General features: G+C 36.1%; 1 protein-coding gene across 13 annotated transcripts in view; it reads right to left on the minus strand.

The window, feature by feature from the left end:
* The window catches only part of BIRC6 (baculoviral IAP repeat containing 6), a 221,939-nt gene that overhangs the window by 172,159 nt on the left and 30,133 nt on the right, over positions 1-19,647 (minus strand). For all 13 annotated transcript variants that reach the window (XR_003412372.2, XM_027033515.2, XM_027033512.2 and 10 more), the window contains exons 4-9: positions 14,740-14,933; positions 11,880-11,991; positions 10,951-11,033; positions 5,820-6,042; positions 5,580-5,740; positions 1,210-1,268 (exon numbers count right to left, since the gene is read on the minus strand). Coding sequence is in view for 12 of the 13 variants with exons in the window: in XM_027033515.2 (XP_026889316.2) it covers positions 1,210-1,268; positions 5,580-5,740; positions 5,820-6,042; positions 10,951-11,033; positions 11,880-11,991; positions 14,740-14,933 (832 nt within the window). In the remaining variant the exon portion in view is untranslated. The remainder of the gene's footprint in view (positions 1-1,209; positions 1,269-5,579; positions 5,741-5,819; positions 6,043-10,950; positions 11,034-11,879; positions 11,992-14,739; positions 14,934-19,647) is intronic.

Consider the following 19,647-nt stretch of genomic DNA (forward strand, 5'->3'; position numbering starts at 1 on the left):
GTATATTATTCAGGACATTTCCCTACTTTAAACATTTTTTTCATTGCTACGAACTACCTCAAAAGACAAGTTAGGTTTAACCCCAAATCCACCCCAAGGTGTAGCATTGTTTGGGGGCTTTAAAAATTTTTCATGACAATTCAGAATTTAGAAAGCACTCGCCATTCTATAATTACTTGAATTTTTGACAACTGTTCTATACAAAGCTGTGTCTCTTCCACACAAGTTACACATATCCTTAGTTCATAAGATTTGACATTACAAAACAGCCACAATTTAATAAGTCACTTTTTAAAAATACTGGGTGCTTCCCAGGTTCTATGCTTTATATATTTTTATCTTAATCAGTCCCCAAAACTCTAAACAGATGTTAACATAATTCTTTTATGTATTATTATGTATTAGGAAATGCATTCAGCCTATAATAAATAACAGAGTTAGAATTTGAATTGATACAGAAAAATTATTTTAAGATGTACTATTAATTAGCCTTGCCTATTATATAAAAAACTACATTAAAATGCAAAGTACAGTCTTTCACCCTAATATGTCATAAGATAATGAGAAAGGCAGCACTTACTCGATTGCCTTAATGTCTATGATTTTATATTTTAAAATATATTTTAAAATTTATTCTCTATTCACCTGTTTTATTTTGGGAATAAAGAATCTTAATTTCAGTATTACTTTTATATAACCACAGAATAAATTATGCAAATAAACTGAACACATTCTGTCTTAATGTCAATTCCTTGACATCTATGACAAAACTTCAGTGGAACTATCACTTCAGGAGTGCCTGGTGGTTCAGTCGGTTGGTCGTCTGACTTAGCTCAGGTCATGACCTCACAGTTTGTGAGTTCAAACCTTGCATCGGGCTCTGTGCTGACAGCTCAGAGCCTCTGCCCCTCCCCCACTCATGCTTGCTCGCACGCCTGCGCTCTCTCTCTCTCAAAATAAACAAACATTAAAAATAAAAATCACTTCAATCTGTTTGACTTGAATATGTACCATTTAAAATATAAGTATGAGACTCCATATATACTAATTCAAGACCTCTAATGTGCAAATTTGAGTTTTCTGTGTATATTAGTGAAAATTCAGAGTTTGCATTAACTGAGAAATTTAGAATTAAGTAATATTTAGCTTTACCTACAAATGAACAACTGCAAAGATTTAAAAAAACAGACTTAACATTTTTTTACATACCTGTCACAGAATCTGATCTGGAATGCTCTTCACTGTCTGAATCCTCCAGTAAATCGTCACTTAAAGACAAAGCAAAAAATAATTTAAATTTCAAAAAAAAAGTATACATAATATGAGACAAAGAAAAAAGTACAACGACCACTGCCTTGTATCTCAAATAGAAGTATCATACAAAACTATTAAAACTAGCTTAAATGACATATAAGTAGTCTGAGATCATAAGTGACTAATAATGCTGGTAATGGATTACCATATTACCATATTAAATGGTAATTTAAATGGATTACCATTACCATATTAAAATCATGAAATAAGCATCTGCCTGGAAAAGGGCGTGGAAACCTCTAAGAATCTATAATAAAATTTGTAGGGATATGAAGACCGTTAAGGTATGACAGAAAATAGTCTAGGTAAATAAAAGGATAAAAGAGAGAAGCAGCTAATAATATCAAGTACAAACTTCTAGTAGCAAAATTTTAATAACACTGTGTTACAGAATTCCAGAAAGCTGTCCTAGAACAAAATAAAAGAGCTACATAAATAGGTGTGTATGTACACGTACTCACACACATGCATGTATTTCACTTTTGTTTTGTATTTGGTTGGTTTGGGAAGGGGTGATAAGAACTCTGTGACAAGCAGGGAAACTATTACAACTCAGAAGTCAGGGGTTAAGAAGAGACAATAGTTCCTCCTTTACTCTTCACTGTGTCAAGAAATCGCCAGCCTCCCTCTTGGCATTAACTTTATCCTCACTCTCTATTGTTCACCGACAAGAAAAAAACATAACAAAAGATCACTCTGGCACAATATTAGGCTGTGTCTGTACTCTAACAATCAGCACTTCCACAGCAGTGCTAAAATTCTGATGACCTCAATTACAAAAATAAAAAGATTCATTTTGGAGGAAAGTAAATATTAATTCTCCCTTTTTGAAACAATGTATTTCACTTACAACTGAAATAACCAGGTACTTGCTTTAAATGAAATATGTTAGTAATTTCCGTTTAAAAAAAGTTTGAAATATGGGGGAGGGGGAGGACTCAGACACTTTTGACAAATTCCTGTGTTTTAAATTTTTCAAGTAGAAGTAACTGTCCATAAAACAATTTTGTGCTATAATTTAAAACAACAACAAAGAAAAACGTGCAGAAGTTCAAGATCAGTTGCTGATTAGTCTCAAACTATTTAAATACTAACTGGCTGGTTTCAGAGAAGTAATAAAGATACCGGGAAAATTAAATCCCAAGAGGAAATATTAATGATTGGGAATTACCCATAATGAAGAACTCCAAACCAAGATACAACAAGCTTCAAGTATTGAAAGGTTTTTACATTAAGGAAAATAACCAAGTATTACCCACCTATAATGAAAAAAAGGTTAAATAAAGTAGTTGTATATTTTAAGGAAGAAATTCAAGGCACCTTGATAGGCTTTACAAATAACTTACAATATTACAAATAATGTTCCAAAGGGTTGCCAGATAATCACCTTAACAGACCAAAAAAAAAAAAAAAAAAAAAAAAAGTTCTAAAGTTTTTCAAAGTACAGTTTTTTCAAAATAGTTTATGACAGAAAAATTCTCATACCATTACATAATAAAATCATGAGTAAAATGATTGAATTGTACACTAAAAGGGTGAATTTTGTGATATGTAATTACACCTCAAGAAAACTTTTAAAGATGGGTTAAAAAACATAAATACATATTTTAAAAAATTTAACATATATATATATATATATATATTAACATAACCGAATGATGTGAGTATGGGTACTCTACGTTTCTTCAAGTTACTTCTCTGTATAGTCTAATTTTTCTATTTTAAGCATGCATTAGGTATATAACACACACTACATTTCCTGAACCCTTGTACACACACAAAATCTTTTGCAGAGTAATAAACATGCAAAATAAACTAGATATTATAAGTAAGTTTTAAATGGTTAGTTGGGATTATCTGTTTTTGAAAACTGAAGATTACAGGGATACCTTAGTTTTGATACATCAATACTATAAACAACTTCAAAATTAAATGCAGGAAATTTCTACCCATTTGAAAAACATAATATACAAATGAGACAAAAATGTTAATTCATTAAAATCAAGTGTGTCCCCAAATAAGTATTCTTCCTTCCCAAATAAAAATTCTTCTCTGAATGAATTCAGAACAAAGAAAAATGTTGCCTTTTAAGTAGAAAGGGCTATAAACAATTCGTGGGCAAACTATACTACTAACTACTTTAAGCATCTTGGCTAAGCTTTAATCTGTTCAATTAAATATTAATTCTTCAAGCTAATGAAACTCACAGAGTATATTTTAAAACCAAATATATTGTATCTTGTAGCACAAAATCAGTAGTAGTTTAGTTCATTATATTTACTACCAGCACAACAGAAATCCTGCTGCCTCTGGGGGAGGGGAAGGCCAGAGAGGGAGACTGAGGTTAGTTACGAAGTTCCACCTCTTCGGCTTCCTCCTGCCACCCCAACTTAAGAGTACTCTTTCTGTATGATTCGCTTCACTTTCTCAGGAGAAAAGTGTCCTTCTATCCTAGAAAGACTGCCTCTTAAAGGTAGGCAGAGAGATTTATATCCCAACTCCAGCACACTACCCCACACAGTACCTGCCCACCTGAAATACTGATACACGTTTACCAAAAATGTACATTTTACCTAAGTGAGTGTGTATGTGTGTCTGTGTGTGTGTGTGTGCGCGCGCATCGGTGTAATCTTAAAGAGTATGTCTTGAATTCAATTTTTAATCCCCAAATTACAAAACCCCAAGACAAAAGTTCTAATTAAAATCAGTGTTCAGGGGCACCTGGCTGGCTTAGTTGGTTGGGCGTCCAACTTCAGCTCAGGTCATGATCCCGTGGTTCATGGGTTCGAGCCCCGCGTCAGGCTCTGTGCTGGCAGTTCAGAGCCTGGAGCCTACTTTGGATTCTGTGTCTCCCTCTCTCTCTGCCCCTCCCTCGCTCATGCTGTCTCTCAAAAATGAATGTTTAAAAAAAAATTTTTAAATAATAAAAAAATAAGTAAATAAGTGTTTAAAAGCACATACTAATTTCATCATCTTATATAAATTTTCCACTAACTTCTAAGAAAATCACAGACCTCAAGCACACTTACTTTCTAGTCCTATTGACAAATGTGCTCAAAACTCAAATAATAGGTCAGATGCTTTCCCATCAAGTTCTCACAGGGATTTATAATAACTAAAAACAACCATAAAGCTTTAACTCAGTCTGTTCCAGAGCTCAGGCCACATTCATTTACCTACCCAGAATTTACACATTATCATTACCAAGACAGACTAGACAGAGCTAACCTTCCCAACTAATATATCGTGAATTTTCCATTAATTCCCTTAATAAAATAATTCTTACTAATAAAATTTTACATGAGTTCTTAATGAAAACACACGCCATCAAAGGGACTATGAAGCAAAATACTGTTAAACCACGAACTATGGCATATAACATCGATCCCACATCAGTAACATAAGAAGCCCCTGCAAGTGAAAAATGATAGACCTCCTCAGCATCAGGGCATCTGACCATAGTTAAATAGGCTTCATTTCACATTGCTACTCTCAGAATCTTAAAAGGGAGTAGCTTCTACTGCCTACCACAAGTTGGGTGCTTTGTGGAACCCTTTATTCGGTCCACCTGACTACACTGCAGACATTCCTCTATAGTTCTAGCCGAGTTCAGAGCTACAACTGCAGTGTCTTGGGAGACGAGTGGGTGAAGTGAGATTATACTTTGACTCTCTTACCCCCACGCAGATCAAATACAGCTACAGAAATCAAGACTGTCAGAAAAGCTGAATGGAAAAGAATCCAACACAGCATTTTTACAGAATGTCTCTTTAGCAATCATGCCTCAACTCACTGCTGACTACTGATAAACTATTTTACAAAATTGGGTCATCTTGCCTAGCCAGAAGTTTTTTTCACTATCCAAGGATACTGATACAATTTAAGGTGTTAATGAAAAAAAGTGGAAACCAAAATCATTTGGTTCAACTGCTCTAGAAAAAAATATACAACAAGATAAAACTTCAAGTATAATCCGAGGATTTCATTTCATTATTTAGACTTTATTTTTCAGTGCAGCAATTATTTCCAGTTGGCACAGATTGAGACAGAATATAAAAGTACGCTTTACAGACTATAGCATTTCTGAATGAAAACTTTTCTCAAGAATCACAGAGCTCTTTCAGATCTAACAACTGAACATTTATTCTCCACTCTCTTGACCTAATATTTTTTTTCTGCCTCTTTAATTAGAATTAAGAGAATATAAAATTTAGGAAAACACCTAACTTTTATAAATGCCACTAAAAAAAAAAAACCTCACATACCTATCTCCTTCTAATTTGGGTATATCTGAGCAACTGGAGGAGTCTTCCAGCCACGCCAAAGTTGGTCTCCTGGATTCAACTGCTGAGCTTGGCTCTCCCGACAGAATAAGCTGTTGTACAATTGCTGGATCATAGGCATTAATTTCAAACTTTAAGTGCACCTAAACAAATGAAAAGCCTAAGTTTAAAACTGATTTTTTTCCTCAACTACTAATCTATCACTTCAAAATTGAAACATACCTTCATAAGTTTGGAAACATCCCATATGCAGATCTTTCCTCGTTTTGTTGCAGCAGCTAGAAAATGAGGGCAGCTCCCCGACCCAAAGCAAGATATTCGGTCAGTTCCATCCGTACAAGGAAACTGTGCAGGACTTGTTGCGAGAGTGACTGACAATGGCACATTCTGTGTGTGCTCACCTTTCACAAATGGGCAGTTTGGGGAATGTCTCTCGTGTTCAGACCTTTACACAGATTAAGGAAGGAAAAGTTTACTGAACAACATTTAGCTGTTAAATCTGTAGATTAAAAGAGAACTCCAGGATCTTTCCTTTTTTAAAAAAACAATTAATTAGACTTTATTAAAAAGACTCAAATACCAAATCACTCCATCTGATCAAGATCACTAACATTCTACCACTCACTTTGGTAGCAGTTACTCTTCACTTGAATGGATTACATAGAAGGTCAGTCTCAAATGACACAGAACACTACAGTATAATTTATACTCTATTAACATACTGATAAAATTGTTTAAAGTTCTGATAATTCCTCATAGTTTCCTACAACTGTAAATAAATAACTACTCTGTTTCAGTTTAAAATTCTCCATAAAGGTACAACAGGTAATAATAATGTATTATATATTTGAAATTTGAGAAACAAATATATCTTAAATTATATCTTAACACATGTACACACACAGAATGGCAACTAAGCAGAGGTGATAGATATATTAATTAGCTTGATTGTGGTGGTCTTTTCAGAGTGTACATGTACCAAAACATCAAGTTATACACCTTAAATATATGTAATTTTTACACATCAAAGATATCTCAATAAAGCAATTTTTAAATTATATATAATTATATGCATACTTATATTTATCAGTGGCCACAATATAAGTGATATAGAGTAAAAACTCAACAAATGCCATTCGTAACACAAAAAATCTTTTAGTAAAGATCTGAAAGCAAAAAGATCTATAGAGTATGGATAAAATGACCTAGATTAAGAACACACGTAGGTGAATAGGTGGCTCAGTCTGCTAAGCACCCGACTCTTGATTTCGGCTCATGATCTCATGATTTCTGGAATCGAGCCCCGCATTGGGCTCTGGGCTGAGAGCACATAGCCTGCTTGGGATTCTCTCTCTTCTTCTCTCTCTGCCCCTCCCTCTGCTCACTCCCTCTCTCAAAAATAAACTTAAAAAACAAACAAACAAAAAAAGATGCACAAATACATCTTATACATTAACTACAGGACCAGACCAGATAAATAACCTCTAAACAAAATTTATTTTGGGGGGCACCTGAGTGACTCAGTCAGTTGAGCGTGGGTCTTCCACTCAGGTCATGATCTCATGCTACACGAGTTCGAGCCCTGCCTGGGCTCTGTGCTGACATCTCAGAACCTGGAGCCTGCTTCAGATTCTGTGTCTCCCCTCTCCCTGCCCCTCCCTGGCTCGTATGCTGTCTCTTCCCCTTCTCTCAAAAACAAACAAACACTAAAAGAAAAAGCTTAAAAAAATAATTTTCTCAAATATTGAAAGCAGGATCAACTTTTACACTGAAAAAATTACCTCCCCAACTTTGTGACTACTTTGTTTCTTTCTGGTTATTCTTTTTTTACTTTCACTAGCTGTAATTACACAGCATTATTTGAAATGCCAGGATGTTCCTACCAAAAAAAGTCTTTTTTTTTTTTTTTCATTTCCATGGCAAAGAAATAAAAACTATACTTACAAAATATGCTATTCCTTGGGGTGTACATATTTCTTTATACAAGGTACCTACAACTTACCTATATCCATATGTAAATCCTAGATAATCTGTAATACACAGATGTCTTACATAATTGCTTTTACATGGCATCCCCCAAGCATATATTTCAACTGGATTCCCTCCAGCTAAATCCTAATATATTTTTCTCTTTCCTAAGTTTTAACTTTTTAATTAAAATGTTATTTACACAAGTAACACATGATTATAAAGCTAAATATCACTCAATTATAATATCCAATCCCAGTAATCTTTTCCCACCTCCAAATGACCACTTTTATGAGTTTAAGTGGTATATTTCTAAAATATTTTTTATACATATAATATAGGGTTTTTCATTTTAAAGAAAAAGTACTATTATATGAATCATTCTACAACAGATCTTTTGATAAAATAGCATACCTAAAAGTTACTGAAGGTGATTAATAGAGAGCAAACTATTGATTCCTTTTATTTTTACTTGTTGGATAATAGATTTTATGAGTATACCATATTTTGTTTGGCTATTCCATCCTGACAGGTATTTAAGATGACTCCATGTTTACAACTGCAGCTTCCAACCATTTTTATGCCTCTTTGCATACAAGAGGAATTAGTTCTCTGGGGTAAATAAGTACAAGTAGAATTAACAGATAATAGGGTGTGCTCAATTTATTTTTTAAAAACTTCAATCTCCCTCCAAAGTAGTTCTACTGACTCCCACCATCAAAATGTGAGAGTCCCATTCTCCACTTGTAAGTCTTCCTTCTTTTCCCCCTTACAGATTCAGAAGGTACCTAGCTCAGCTCCCCAGCTGTGCTCAATCTTATTTCCTCCTACCCATTTAGAACACTGTCCTCAGGCCATCAAAAATACTATCAATTGCTCAAATTTGAAGAATCCTGAATCCTTCCTTGGACAAAGAAGGGGTAGAATCTTTGATTCTGTGACCAAGCTGAAAATCTGAACCAATTCCCCACAATCAAAATATTTTTGAATAAACTTATATTCTATAAAATCATGACATAATTTTTCAGGTGGGTTAAACAACTGAGGATCAGCCTGAGAAACTAAAAGGACACATTAAAATGGTTTCTAGGGGTGCGTGGGTGGCTCAGTTAAGCATCCGACTCTTGATTTCAACTCAGGTCATGATCTCACAGTTCTTGTGTTCAAGCCCCACGTCAGGTTTTGTGCTAACAGTATGAAGCCTGCTTGGGATTCTCTCTCTGTCTCTGTCTCTCTCAGTCTCTCTCTCTCTCTCTCTCCACCCCTCTCCCACTCTTGCAATAAATTAACTAACTAAACAAATAAATAAAATGGTTTCTAAGGGTGACTAGGTGGCTCAGTCGGTTAAGCATCCAACTCTAGATTTTGGTTCAGGTCATGATCTCATGGTTTGTGTGCGCCAGCCCCACCTCGGGTTCTGTCCTAAGAGTGTGGACCTGCTTCAGGTTCTCTCTCCCTCTCTCTCTGCCCCTCCCTCGTTCTTGCTCTTGCTCTCAAAATAAATAAATAAACTTTAAAACAAACAAATGAATAAATAAAATGGTTTTTAGGGGCACCTTGGTGGCTAAGTCGGTTAAGTGTCTGATTCCTGATTTTGGCTCAGGTCTTGATCTCATGGTTAGTGGGTTCAAGCCCTGCATCAGGCTCTGCGCTGATTGTGCAAAGCCTGCTTGGGATTCTTTCTCTCCCCCACCCCCTCAAAAATGAACATTTTAAAAAATAATAAAATAAAATTGTTTCTATATCTTGGGGTGCCCAGGTGGCTCAGTTAAGCGTCCGACTCTTGATTTTAACTCAGATCATGTCATGAGATCGAGCCCTGTGTTTAGTGCAATCTGCTTAAGATTCTCTCTCCCCTGCCCTCTCTGCCCCTGACCCACTCACATTCTCTCTCTCTCAAATTTAAAAAAAAAAAAAAATTGTTTCTATACATATATAAATGGTTTCTAGGGGAAAAGACTGAGTTCCAAATAGAACTTTAACCTAAACTGGAAACTGCATGTGCTGACTCGCAGTCCACAGATGTTTCATGCAGTATACCCCACTGCAAGCTGGAATCCATGCACACATTCCAATACACTTTAGCTAGTTCACCCCATTCACATCAGCTGATTAACATTCAGAAACCTCAAACTAATTTTACTACAAAAGAAATGATGTATCTTAAAACCAAATCAAATTTTGGCTCCGTCACTTATTAGCCATATCCCCCTTGACAAATTTTATTTTCTGTATTTACATTGGGATAACTCCTATCTCACTGAGTGACCATAAGGATTAAGTTGGGACTATTCTCCATTCTCTCCTATAAAATGATGATAATAATATCTACTTCATAGGGCTAATGTGAGAATTAAACAAGTTAAAAATATATAAAGTGCATAGGATAGTATGTGGTAAGTGGCATTGTATAAATACTTGTTATTATAATTACTATTTCTATTAATAGGACCTCAGTTATTCATAAAAATTAGGTTTTGATACATGCTCTCTAATGTTTAACCAAGTGCTTCCCTTATTCTTTTTTAAATTTATGTATTTATCTTGAGAGAGACAGTGCGAGCAGGGGAGGGGCAGAGAGAGTCCCAAGCAGGCTCCACACTGTCAGGTCAAAGATCGTGGCAGAACTCAAACCCACAAACTGTGAGATCATGACCTGAGCGAAAACTAAGAGTCAGGTGTTTCACCAACTGAGCCACCCAGGTGCCCCAAATACTTAACCAAGTACTAAAGTTTCATCCACTAGAATTCAAATTACCACAGACTCCCCAAAATTACTTCAAAGTTAAAAACGTAAACCGTAGGGTGCCTGGGTGGCTCAGTCAGTTAAAGCGTCCGACTTTGCTCAGGTCATGATCTCATGGTTGGTGAGCCTGAGCCCCACATCAGGCTCTCTGCTGTCAGAATAGGGCCCACTTCAGATCCTCTGTCCCCCTCTCTCTCTGGCCCTTCCCCACTCAAGCTCTCTCTCTCTCTCTCTCTCAAAAATAAATAAACGTTAAAAAAAAAAAACTTAAAAAAAATGTAAATTATAAGGCCATCCTCTATGGATTCCCTACTGATAGGCTGCCCTCAACAGACCAAGATTAAACTGCTGACGTTTATCATGCTGTATCAACTTACTTTGTCAAAGCCTTCTGGTTTCAGAGCCTAATTCTATTCCTTTGGCACTTCTCCCATGTAGATTTTAGGAAGTCAAAGACCTTAGCTACTATACGCCAAATGATGTGACAGAGCATAACACTCTCATTCTCTTAGGACTAAGGCAAAAATACAGATGGCAAAAAGGCAAAAATATTACTGTATCTAGACGAAATAAGGAAAGTTTAAAAGCCTACTTATAGGACTAACTTAGCCTATCACATCCAGAAAAATCAAAACTCACCAAGGTTCATCAGTAGGTTCCCAACAAACGAGACATACGCTACAAGTAAAACACATGGCTCTATCATCTCCAGATGAGGCAGGCTGCAAGTTTATAAAGAAGACAAAAAGCTTAATATTAAAATAACCTTTTAATAAAAACACTTCTTAAAAAGTTCATAATTTTAGGTAAAATACCATACTGAGGAAAAGACAATCTATACACTGGTCCCAAAAAGATAGTGAGTGCCCTAATGCTTAAACATTCGCTTTATTTGAAAAATCGTGTTTCATCAAAAAATGAGCACTAAATCAAACATGGAGGCACACACATACTCAATCTCTGATCTAGCATCTTCTAATTGTAGTATTAAAGTATTTGAAATACAGCTAAATATATAAGGAAACAGAGTCTAATGCATTTTATTATTAAAAACTGAATATCATACAACACAAGAAAGCCAAGTAAAAAAGGAAAGCTAACTAGTGAACCTAATTTGTGTCATATTCTTCAAGACACATGAGACAAAATGCCATATATATAAAATGTATCAAAATCTGAACATATACGTCTGAAAACAAACATTAATATTTTTGAGCACTTAACTCTACTTAGCACCTACTATGACTACAGATGTAGTAAATTTACTATATAGTTAAAAATATATATATATCTGGTTTCTGAAAGAAAATAGTTATGAAGCATTAACTCAGCTGTTAGTTACTTGTAACAAATATTTTTTCCTTTTTGTACACAATTCAGGATATAGGAGATAGCCAGTCAGTATTATGATCAAATGTCCAAGAATGAAACAACTCACACAAATGCAAAAACAAAAGCACACAGCAAGGTTGCATAAAGTAAGTTCCTGAAAGAGTATTAAAATGTTGATGATTTTACTGAAGACTACAAAAGCATACTGAAAAACATGTTTTCTGAGTCTTTTTCACCTGATGATAAAATCCAGCTTGAGCCATGGGATCTGGTTGTGCCCATCTATAGCCTACATGAGGCCATGAGGTAAATGTCTCCCGTCTGTTAGCTTCACTATACATCAATGATCTAAAAGTAAACATACTTTATGTAATCGAAGGTAGGCATCAAATTATAGTGACGCTCCAATTTAACAATGAAGAAAAATTTTACTAAATTATCAACAAAAACTGGGAATGGACTAATGACCAAGTTCCAATCTGTATTTTAAACTAAAAATGATTACTTTTAGCAATTTCCCTTAAACAGTGTAGGCAAAAAGAAAAGATTGATGGCTACCACTGATAATTCCAGAGACAGATTAAATTAACGAATGTTGCAGAATTACCAAGCAGAGAACAGAAAATCTAGAAACGTAAAGATAGAGAACCATATGCTTTCATCATGTGCCAAGTTTTACATAAATGGATAAAACCACAACCAAAGGAACAGTGGTTTTATCTCAACCTTGTTGAAAAAGTATTTTCTGGTTTAAAAAAAAATTAAGTAGAAAGCAGTTTTCCTTTTGTTCTTTCTCCAGAGAATTCCTTTTCCAGGAAAGCTATACCCTTCAGGGAATCATCAAAAAAGGAAATCTTCATATATGTTTTCATATTAAAATATATAGCTTGCTGTGACTAAACCTATAACCTAGGCTATGTTTTTAAGTGAGTTTTTTTAATTTACTTTTTAAATTAAGCTCTATGCCCAACGGGGGGCTCAAACTCACAACCTCAAAATCAAGAGTCACATGATCTACCAACCAAGCCAGCCAGGCACCCCAACCTAGACTACTTTTTTAAAGAATGATACCCAATTTAGAAAAAGTCTAAATGGCTTCAAGAAAGAAAGAACTGGTAAGCAAAGGTTATTCCTCCAAATACAAAAGTCCAAATGATAAGAGGAAGGGGGAAAAAGAGAGAAAGTGGTATAAAGGTCATCACAGTGAGACCAGAAAAATACTTTTCTCTAAATTCTTCCCTAAATTAGCACATAATTTCTTACAATATTGCCAGGGAATTTAGGTTTAACTCATAGTTGTGTTCTGGTTTAAAAAAACAAAACAAAACAAAAACAAAACAGGGGTGCCTGGGTGCCTCAGCTGGTTAAACATTTGGCTCTTGAATTCAGCTCAGGTCATGATCCCAGATGGGATTGAGCCCCACATTGTGTGGAACCTGATTAAGGTTCTCTCTCCCTCTCTCTCTCTCCTCCTCTACCCCTCTTCACCGCTCGCTGGCTCTCACTCACTTTAAATTAGAAAAGAAAAGGGAAAAAAACAAAGTTGTTGGGTTAGAAAAGCCTTATCATTCACAGGCTATAAATGTCTTCAGGATTTGTGTCAGACAGAAAACCGTCTACTTACTTATATTACCAAACAAAAGAACAATAGCATCTAACAGACCCTGACTCAAACCTCCAACAGACCTAAGTTCATGAATGTCCTTATGAGGTTCCTACATGCATTTTTACTGAAAAAAACAGCACAGACTACATCAAAATTAGTATTTTGAGACATTTAAACACCTCCAGAAACACTGAATATCCTATCCACTGAACGCATTTCCTAAAATAAGACATTTACCACAGCTTGCATGGATTTCTTTAGAAACCTAGCTACTGTTTGCAAAGAAAATAGCTCTGAAGGACTGTTTTATAATCTCAAGATAGGCACAGCTCTAGGAAAAGAAATACTTATTCCAGGTACATATTTCCACCCCCCTCTCCAGACATAGTCTAAGGAATATTTTAATGACAGCCATACTACCTATTACCTAAAAGCTATTCAGATTATAAATGATAGTTTCTACATTTTACCCAAAAGACACAGATTGCAATACTGCTACAGAATATAAAAATCTTTCCCAAATGTTAACCAAAAGAAGTTATTTATATAATAGAATCACTCAACAAAAAAACAGGCAACTGATTAAGCAAAAGTCTCAAGTTTACCAAGACATAAGCTAATAAATATTGCAAACTAATGTAAGAGCCACACTTAATAGAAGTTAAAGCTAATTTATTCGGTAGTGCCTTTGTTAACATCAGCATGTACTATTTATAAATCTACTTCAGAAAAAAAGCATAGGAAGTTATAATTCACATCCAGTGAAAATGTGAAAATGTAAAATTTTCCCCATACATGGGAAGGCAAAGGTGAACTTATCAAAATTGCTAGATTTAATATTTCCTTATAGCATTTCTAAACTTCAGTACTTTTAGTAAGAACCTGATATATGTTATTTCAAATTTAACATTTAAATGAACATATTACTGACTTTTTAATTAGTATCACACAGAGTAGGACCTCAATGAATCTCTACTGAAGAAAATACTGGCCAAACCAAGATTTCTGTGAACTGCTTAAATCCAGGGGAGGAGGCACAGAAACTGTAATTCAGTATCACCCTGATTTTTCAACTCTTCTCATTTTCTAAGTAGGAAATAATATATAGCTCTTCTACATGGATTCTGGCATGGCTTTTCAACTTATGAAAATTTATCTCAAAGGTCACAAAATTTCAACCAGGCAAAATTCTTCTTCTCTACTGAATAATTATATTTTTAAGTGGACTCAAATATTTACTATGTACAGAGCTGGAATTTTCAAAGTACAGTTTTATGGCCTCTTTAAATACCTCCCAGGCACCAAAAGAAATTATTTAATCGCAATTCAAATACTAATTCACTTCAGTATTTTGATATGAGAATCTGAATGGTTTTCAAAATTATTTTGAAATACATTTTCAATCATAATTAAATTTTTGTTATTCTTGGTTAATCAAAACCTAATCGGTTCAATTTCACTGTCACATCTCTTCATGAGCAAGGTTATACCTGTCCACAGAACGGCCTGGCCCCACTCCAAGTTCTGGACGAGCACTAGGTAAGAGGTAAGACAATCTGTCCATCACTGAGGACGCCACAGGTAAGGCAGCAACATTTTGATTTATTTTCTTGAGTTCATTCACAATGGCACTGGCAATGGACTTCAACACATGATGAGGAAGATGAAATGTAACTGTGGCCCACTGAAATAAATTGGGAATGAAAGCAAAGAAAAATTTATTCAACAGTTTAAACCAAAACTATAACTTATACATTACAAAATAAAGAACTATTTATCAGTTTCAGGTCAGTTTACTCTATTAACTCAACATTTAAAGCAGAAACTTGCAATTATAGAAAAAAATGAAACCTCAGTTAGAAAAAGTTTAGAACCTGATGGTAGCACATCTTCTTACGTATGCATCAACAATTGAGGATAACGAAAATCATCTGTTGTTTTTCATATTCCTCCAGCACATTTACAATGTTAAGCACAAACTAGGCACTCAAACATCTCCACTCATAAGAACATACTTGTGTATATACTTGTGAACATACTTGTATATATAATACTTGTGTGTGTGTATATGTATGTGTGTGTGTGTGTGTGTGTGTGTATATATATTTATTTATTTATATACTTGTACAGTGTATCACTACTTGGCATATGAGGATTTACTTCAGTTTAGCAGACTCTTATGTATTTGTTGTCAGTTAATTCAGCGAAGCAACTAAAAGCACAGATGTTGTAGTTACACAGACTTGGATTCCAAGACCATCTTCATCATCAACTATGTGACCCTGATTAAATTAACTTCATTCTCCTGCTTCTGTGATATGGGGAAAAACAAATACCTACTCACATAATGTTCTTAAGAAAATTCAAGTGAGAATTGGTACAATCTTTAATACAGTAAGCTTTCAACAAATATTAACTATAATTATTTAACATAAAAATTATTTTAAAAGTTAGAAAGCGAAGATGCTCAGTATTATCCTTCCAGAGAAATAAGTCTCTAAAACCATTTCATTTTTATATCCTATCCTTGCTCACCTATGGTTTCCACTGCGTCTCGTACATTCTAGGCAGCCTACTAAATTATTACTTATCTAACTAGAAAAACTTGTGGACACAGACACGACTTAAATTGCTATAAAGAGAGACAGAAAGAAATTGAAAGCCTCTTACTTTGTTTCTAGAACTAACCCATTCATAGGTCCAGAGCCTCTTGCTTGAATCCCCTTGAGAAAGGATACTACAATATTGTCCCACTTCACTGTAAATCATACTTCAAGCCTTCCCCAAAAGCACCTGTAGACGACATTCACTACAGTCACTGTCCATGAGGAAATAGAAAATATTATGATCTTTCAGGCACTACAAAGCAGTGGCACTGAACTAATTTAAAACATCACTGTGGTCCACTAGTGAAAGTGGGGATTTGTGGTGGTCAAGTGATTAACGGAGTTTTTTCCCAAAGTTGTCTCAGTGAGCTCTGTGGATCCCCGTACCTGTGTTGTAGTTATTTGTCCCATTACCAAATGCATAATAGGAAGAGATATAAAACAGACAACTAGAAAAACTTCCACATTGTTTCTCTGGTCCTCTCTAAAAAGTAGTAAAGGAACAAAGGCCAAGCGGAAGCACCTAGAACTTCCATTCTCTAGAAAGCTACTAAACCAGAACAATACCACATTCTTGAGGAAATCTCTGAGATTAATGCCACTATAAGAGACCTGATAGATACAGGGGAAGTCAAACTATCTCACCTTCCTTTAACTTCATTTTCATTTATCTCACCTTCATTAATTGGCCTGTTTGGCCAATGCAAAATGTAAATGGATCTGAAAGAAAAACTGTGGATTAAAAACTATCAGGTGACTTCAATTGCAGCTGCTGTTCCAGATGACGTTTCTTTACTGCAGAAGTCAACAAATCCCTTGATATCTGGTAGGCAGTTACAGTTTTGTGAAATACTCTTTCTTTATACCAATTTTTAAGGACCATCCAAAAGTAAACTGCTTTTATATGGCAGTAACACCCAAGCTTCAGTCTTACCCTGGGACTGTATCTCATGCTCTTTAGCGTATCTAATCTGCAGAAATCTTGATGAACTTAACATCCTGCAGACCACCACACTGGTCTGCTACATCATGCTGTAACACACTATAGCATGACGGTGATTGGTCTGCATGAGGAGAAAGTAGCAAGGAACTTACATGCCTTAGTAAGACACACGCAAGCCAGAGAAGATCAATAATACCCAGAAAAACTCAGAGTCCTACAGCTTCTGTGAAGTTTCTGGAGGTACAGTGGACTGAGCATGTCAGGATAGTCCTTCCAAGGTGAAAGACAAGTTGCTTCAACTTACAGAAGCAAATACTGAAAAAGAGGCACAATGCTTGGTAGGCCTAACTGGATTCTGGACCCAATATTCAGTATATGTGAGTGTGCAACTCTATCAATTTTCAAAGAATACATGAGGCACAGAACAAGAAGCTCTGCAGCAGGTCCTGGCTGAATCACGAGATATTCTGCCATCTGTACCAGTGAGCATATTCAATGACATGAGAAGTGTGTGTGGCAAGTGAAGATCCTGAAAGGCCTATCTGACAAGCTACACTGGAACAACTACCAGCACAAACGTTAGGGTAAAGCCATGCCCTCTTCTGTAAATAACTGTTCTCAAAAGAACAGTTTCTGGCTTCCCAGTCCCGACAGAAATTAATACCAATCCATGAAATATGTGCCTGTGCAATCAGAGCTGCCCAACACAAACTAGATGTTATATGTTATATAGATGTTATACACCAAACCATAATACTGGGCACAAAATACAAGTTTCCTTCATTAGGTGATTTATAAATCAGTCTTGAGAAAGTCCAAAAGGCCAGTTTTGGACAAGGTGAATAAAGCAAGTAACTCAGACTTCTTCAATATCTACTCTTGTTATAATCCCGCCTTCTCATTCAGCATTGATGGCTTCACAGAGAACTACATAGAAGGTAAATGTGGAAGAAAAACTTTGGCTCTGATTTACAGATGGTTCTGCACATCTGTACCACCCTAAAGTGATGGCTACAACATCACAACCTCAATCAGGATAGTAGTGAAGGTAAATCTTCTCAGTAGGCAGGACTTCAACCAGTATATTGGCTGTTCTCTTTGTCTGGATTGAGTACTGCCCATAAGTAAAGATCCTCACTGATTAATGGACAGTAGCTAATGTTTTGGCTGGATGGTCAGGCATTTGGAAACATCAGGATTGTAGCCAAGGGTAAAGGTCTATGTACAGACCTCTCAAAATAAACACAGAATGTGAAAATATTTATGAAATACACAAATGCTCATCAAAAAACATCTACTCCTGAGGAAATCGACAAATTATACACATTGTATTAGTGTCACTATACGGTTGAGACCTAAACATAACTAAATTTTAGTAGTTACTATCACCTAGGGATACATAAAATATTTTTGGAACTTTGTGTCTCTCATTTCTGGGGACAGGGAGAGGGAATCTTCATTTATAAAAGCATCGTATTCTTGTTGTATCAGTATTAAAGGTTCAGGTATGTACAGAAAGTGTGTATGGAGATGGTGAACAGTCAAAGGGTACGCTGTGCCAATTATCAAACTACGATCTCTCAGCTCCAAATGGACCCTTTATTTCTCTTCCCTATCATGCTAGGGCTAGGACTCTGCAAACTGCATTTCTTCTTTGCCAGCCGGTTTCCTGTCTGTCAGGTTCTGACACAAGGAACACAGGATGGAAACTGGAAAGCACGATGGGGGGGTGGGGGGGCGGACGACTTCCCCTTGCTATTCCTTGTCACTACTGTCAACGCTGTTTCAGCACAGGACCTGGTGGCAGCAGTTGATTCTTACAGTCTTCAGCATTTTGTTTTGTTTATTCAGCATTCCCAGAACCAGTCTCACAGAGCTCCTCAGAAGCAGTAACACCAGCCAAGCTGCACCTCTCTTCAGAGATCTGTCTCAGCTCCACAAGCTCCAATCCCCAAACTCCTGAGGTACCAGCTGGGCAGCAGCTCCTCCTGAGAAGTCTGAGTCCCAGACCCATAGGGCCTATTCTCTAAGCCTGTATGTGCTGACAGCCCTCATTTCTTGTTCCTCCAGACCAAGGTGAGAGCTGCTTCCTGTAGTTACTATCTGTGTGTTTACTCACGGTTTCCATTTCACTTTTTCAATTCCCAAACACAGGTTAAAATCAATTCTTTATGATAAATTCTCTCTGTTGAAATGCATAGTATGGTTTCTATTTTACTAAATGTCTCATCAATGGAATAAAAGTTAATGTATCATTGTAAATCTATATTAAAAACTCAGTATCAGGAAGGATACAGCTGATCTGACGATTAACAGCAAAGATACTCAAGATACATTCTTAAATTTAAAAAGCAAGATACAGGGGCGCCTGGGTGGCTCAGTCGGTTAAGCGTCCGACTTCAACTCAGGTCACAATCTCGCAGTCCGTGAGTTTGAGCCCTGCGTCGGGATCTGGGCTGGTGGCTCAGAGCCTGGAGCCTGCTTCGGATTCTGTGTCTCCCTCTCTCTCTGCCCCTCCCCCGTTCATGCTCTGCCTCTCTCTGTCTCAAAAATAAATAAACGTTAAAAAAAAAATTAAAAAAAAAAAAAGCAAGACACATGCTACAGTCTGAATGTGTGTTTCCCTCAGCAAAATTCATCTGTTGAAATCCTAACCCCCAAAGGTGGTGGATGGTATCAGTACTGGTAAGGCCTTTGGGAGGTACTTAAGTCATGAGACTAGAGCCCTCATGAATGGGATTAATGCCTTTATAAAAGAGGCTCCAGAAGGATCCCCTGATCTTTCCAGCATGTCAGGACACAGTGAGAAGGAGCCAAGTATGAACCAAGAAGAACTTCATCAGAAGGCA

Source organism: Acinonyx jubatus, chromosome A3 (assembly GCF_027475565.1).
Source record: "Acinonyx jubatus isolate Ajub_Pintada_27869175 chromosome A3, VMU_Ajub_asm_v1.0, whole genome shotgun sequence".
In the NCBI taxonomy this organism is placed as follows: Eukaryota; Metazoa; Chordata; class Mammalia; order Carnivora; family Felidae; genus Acinonyx; species Acinonyx jubatus.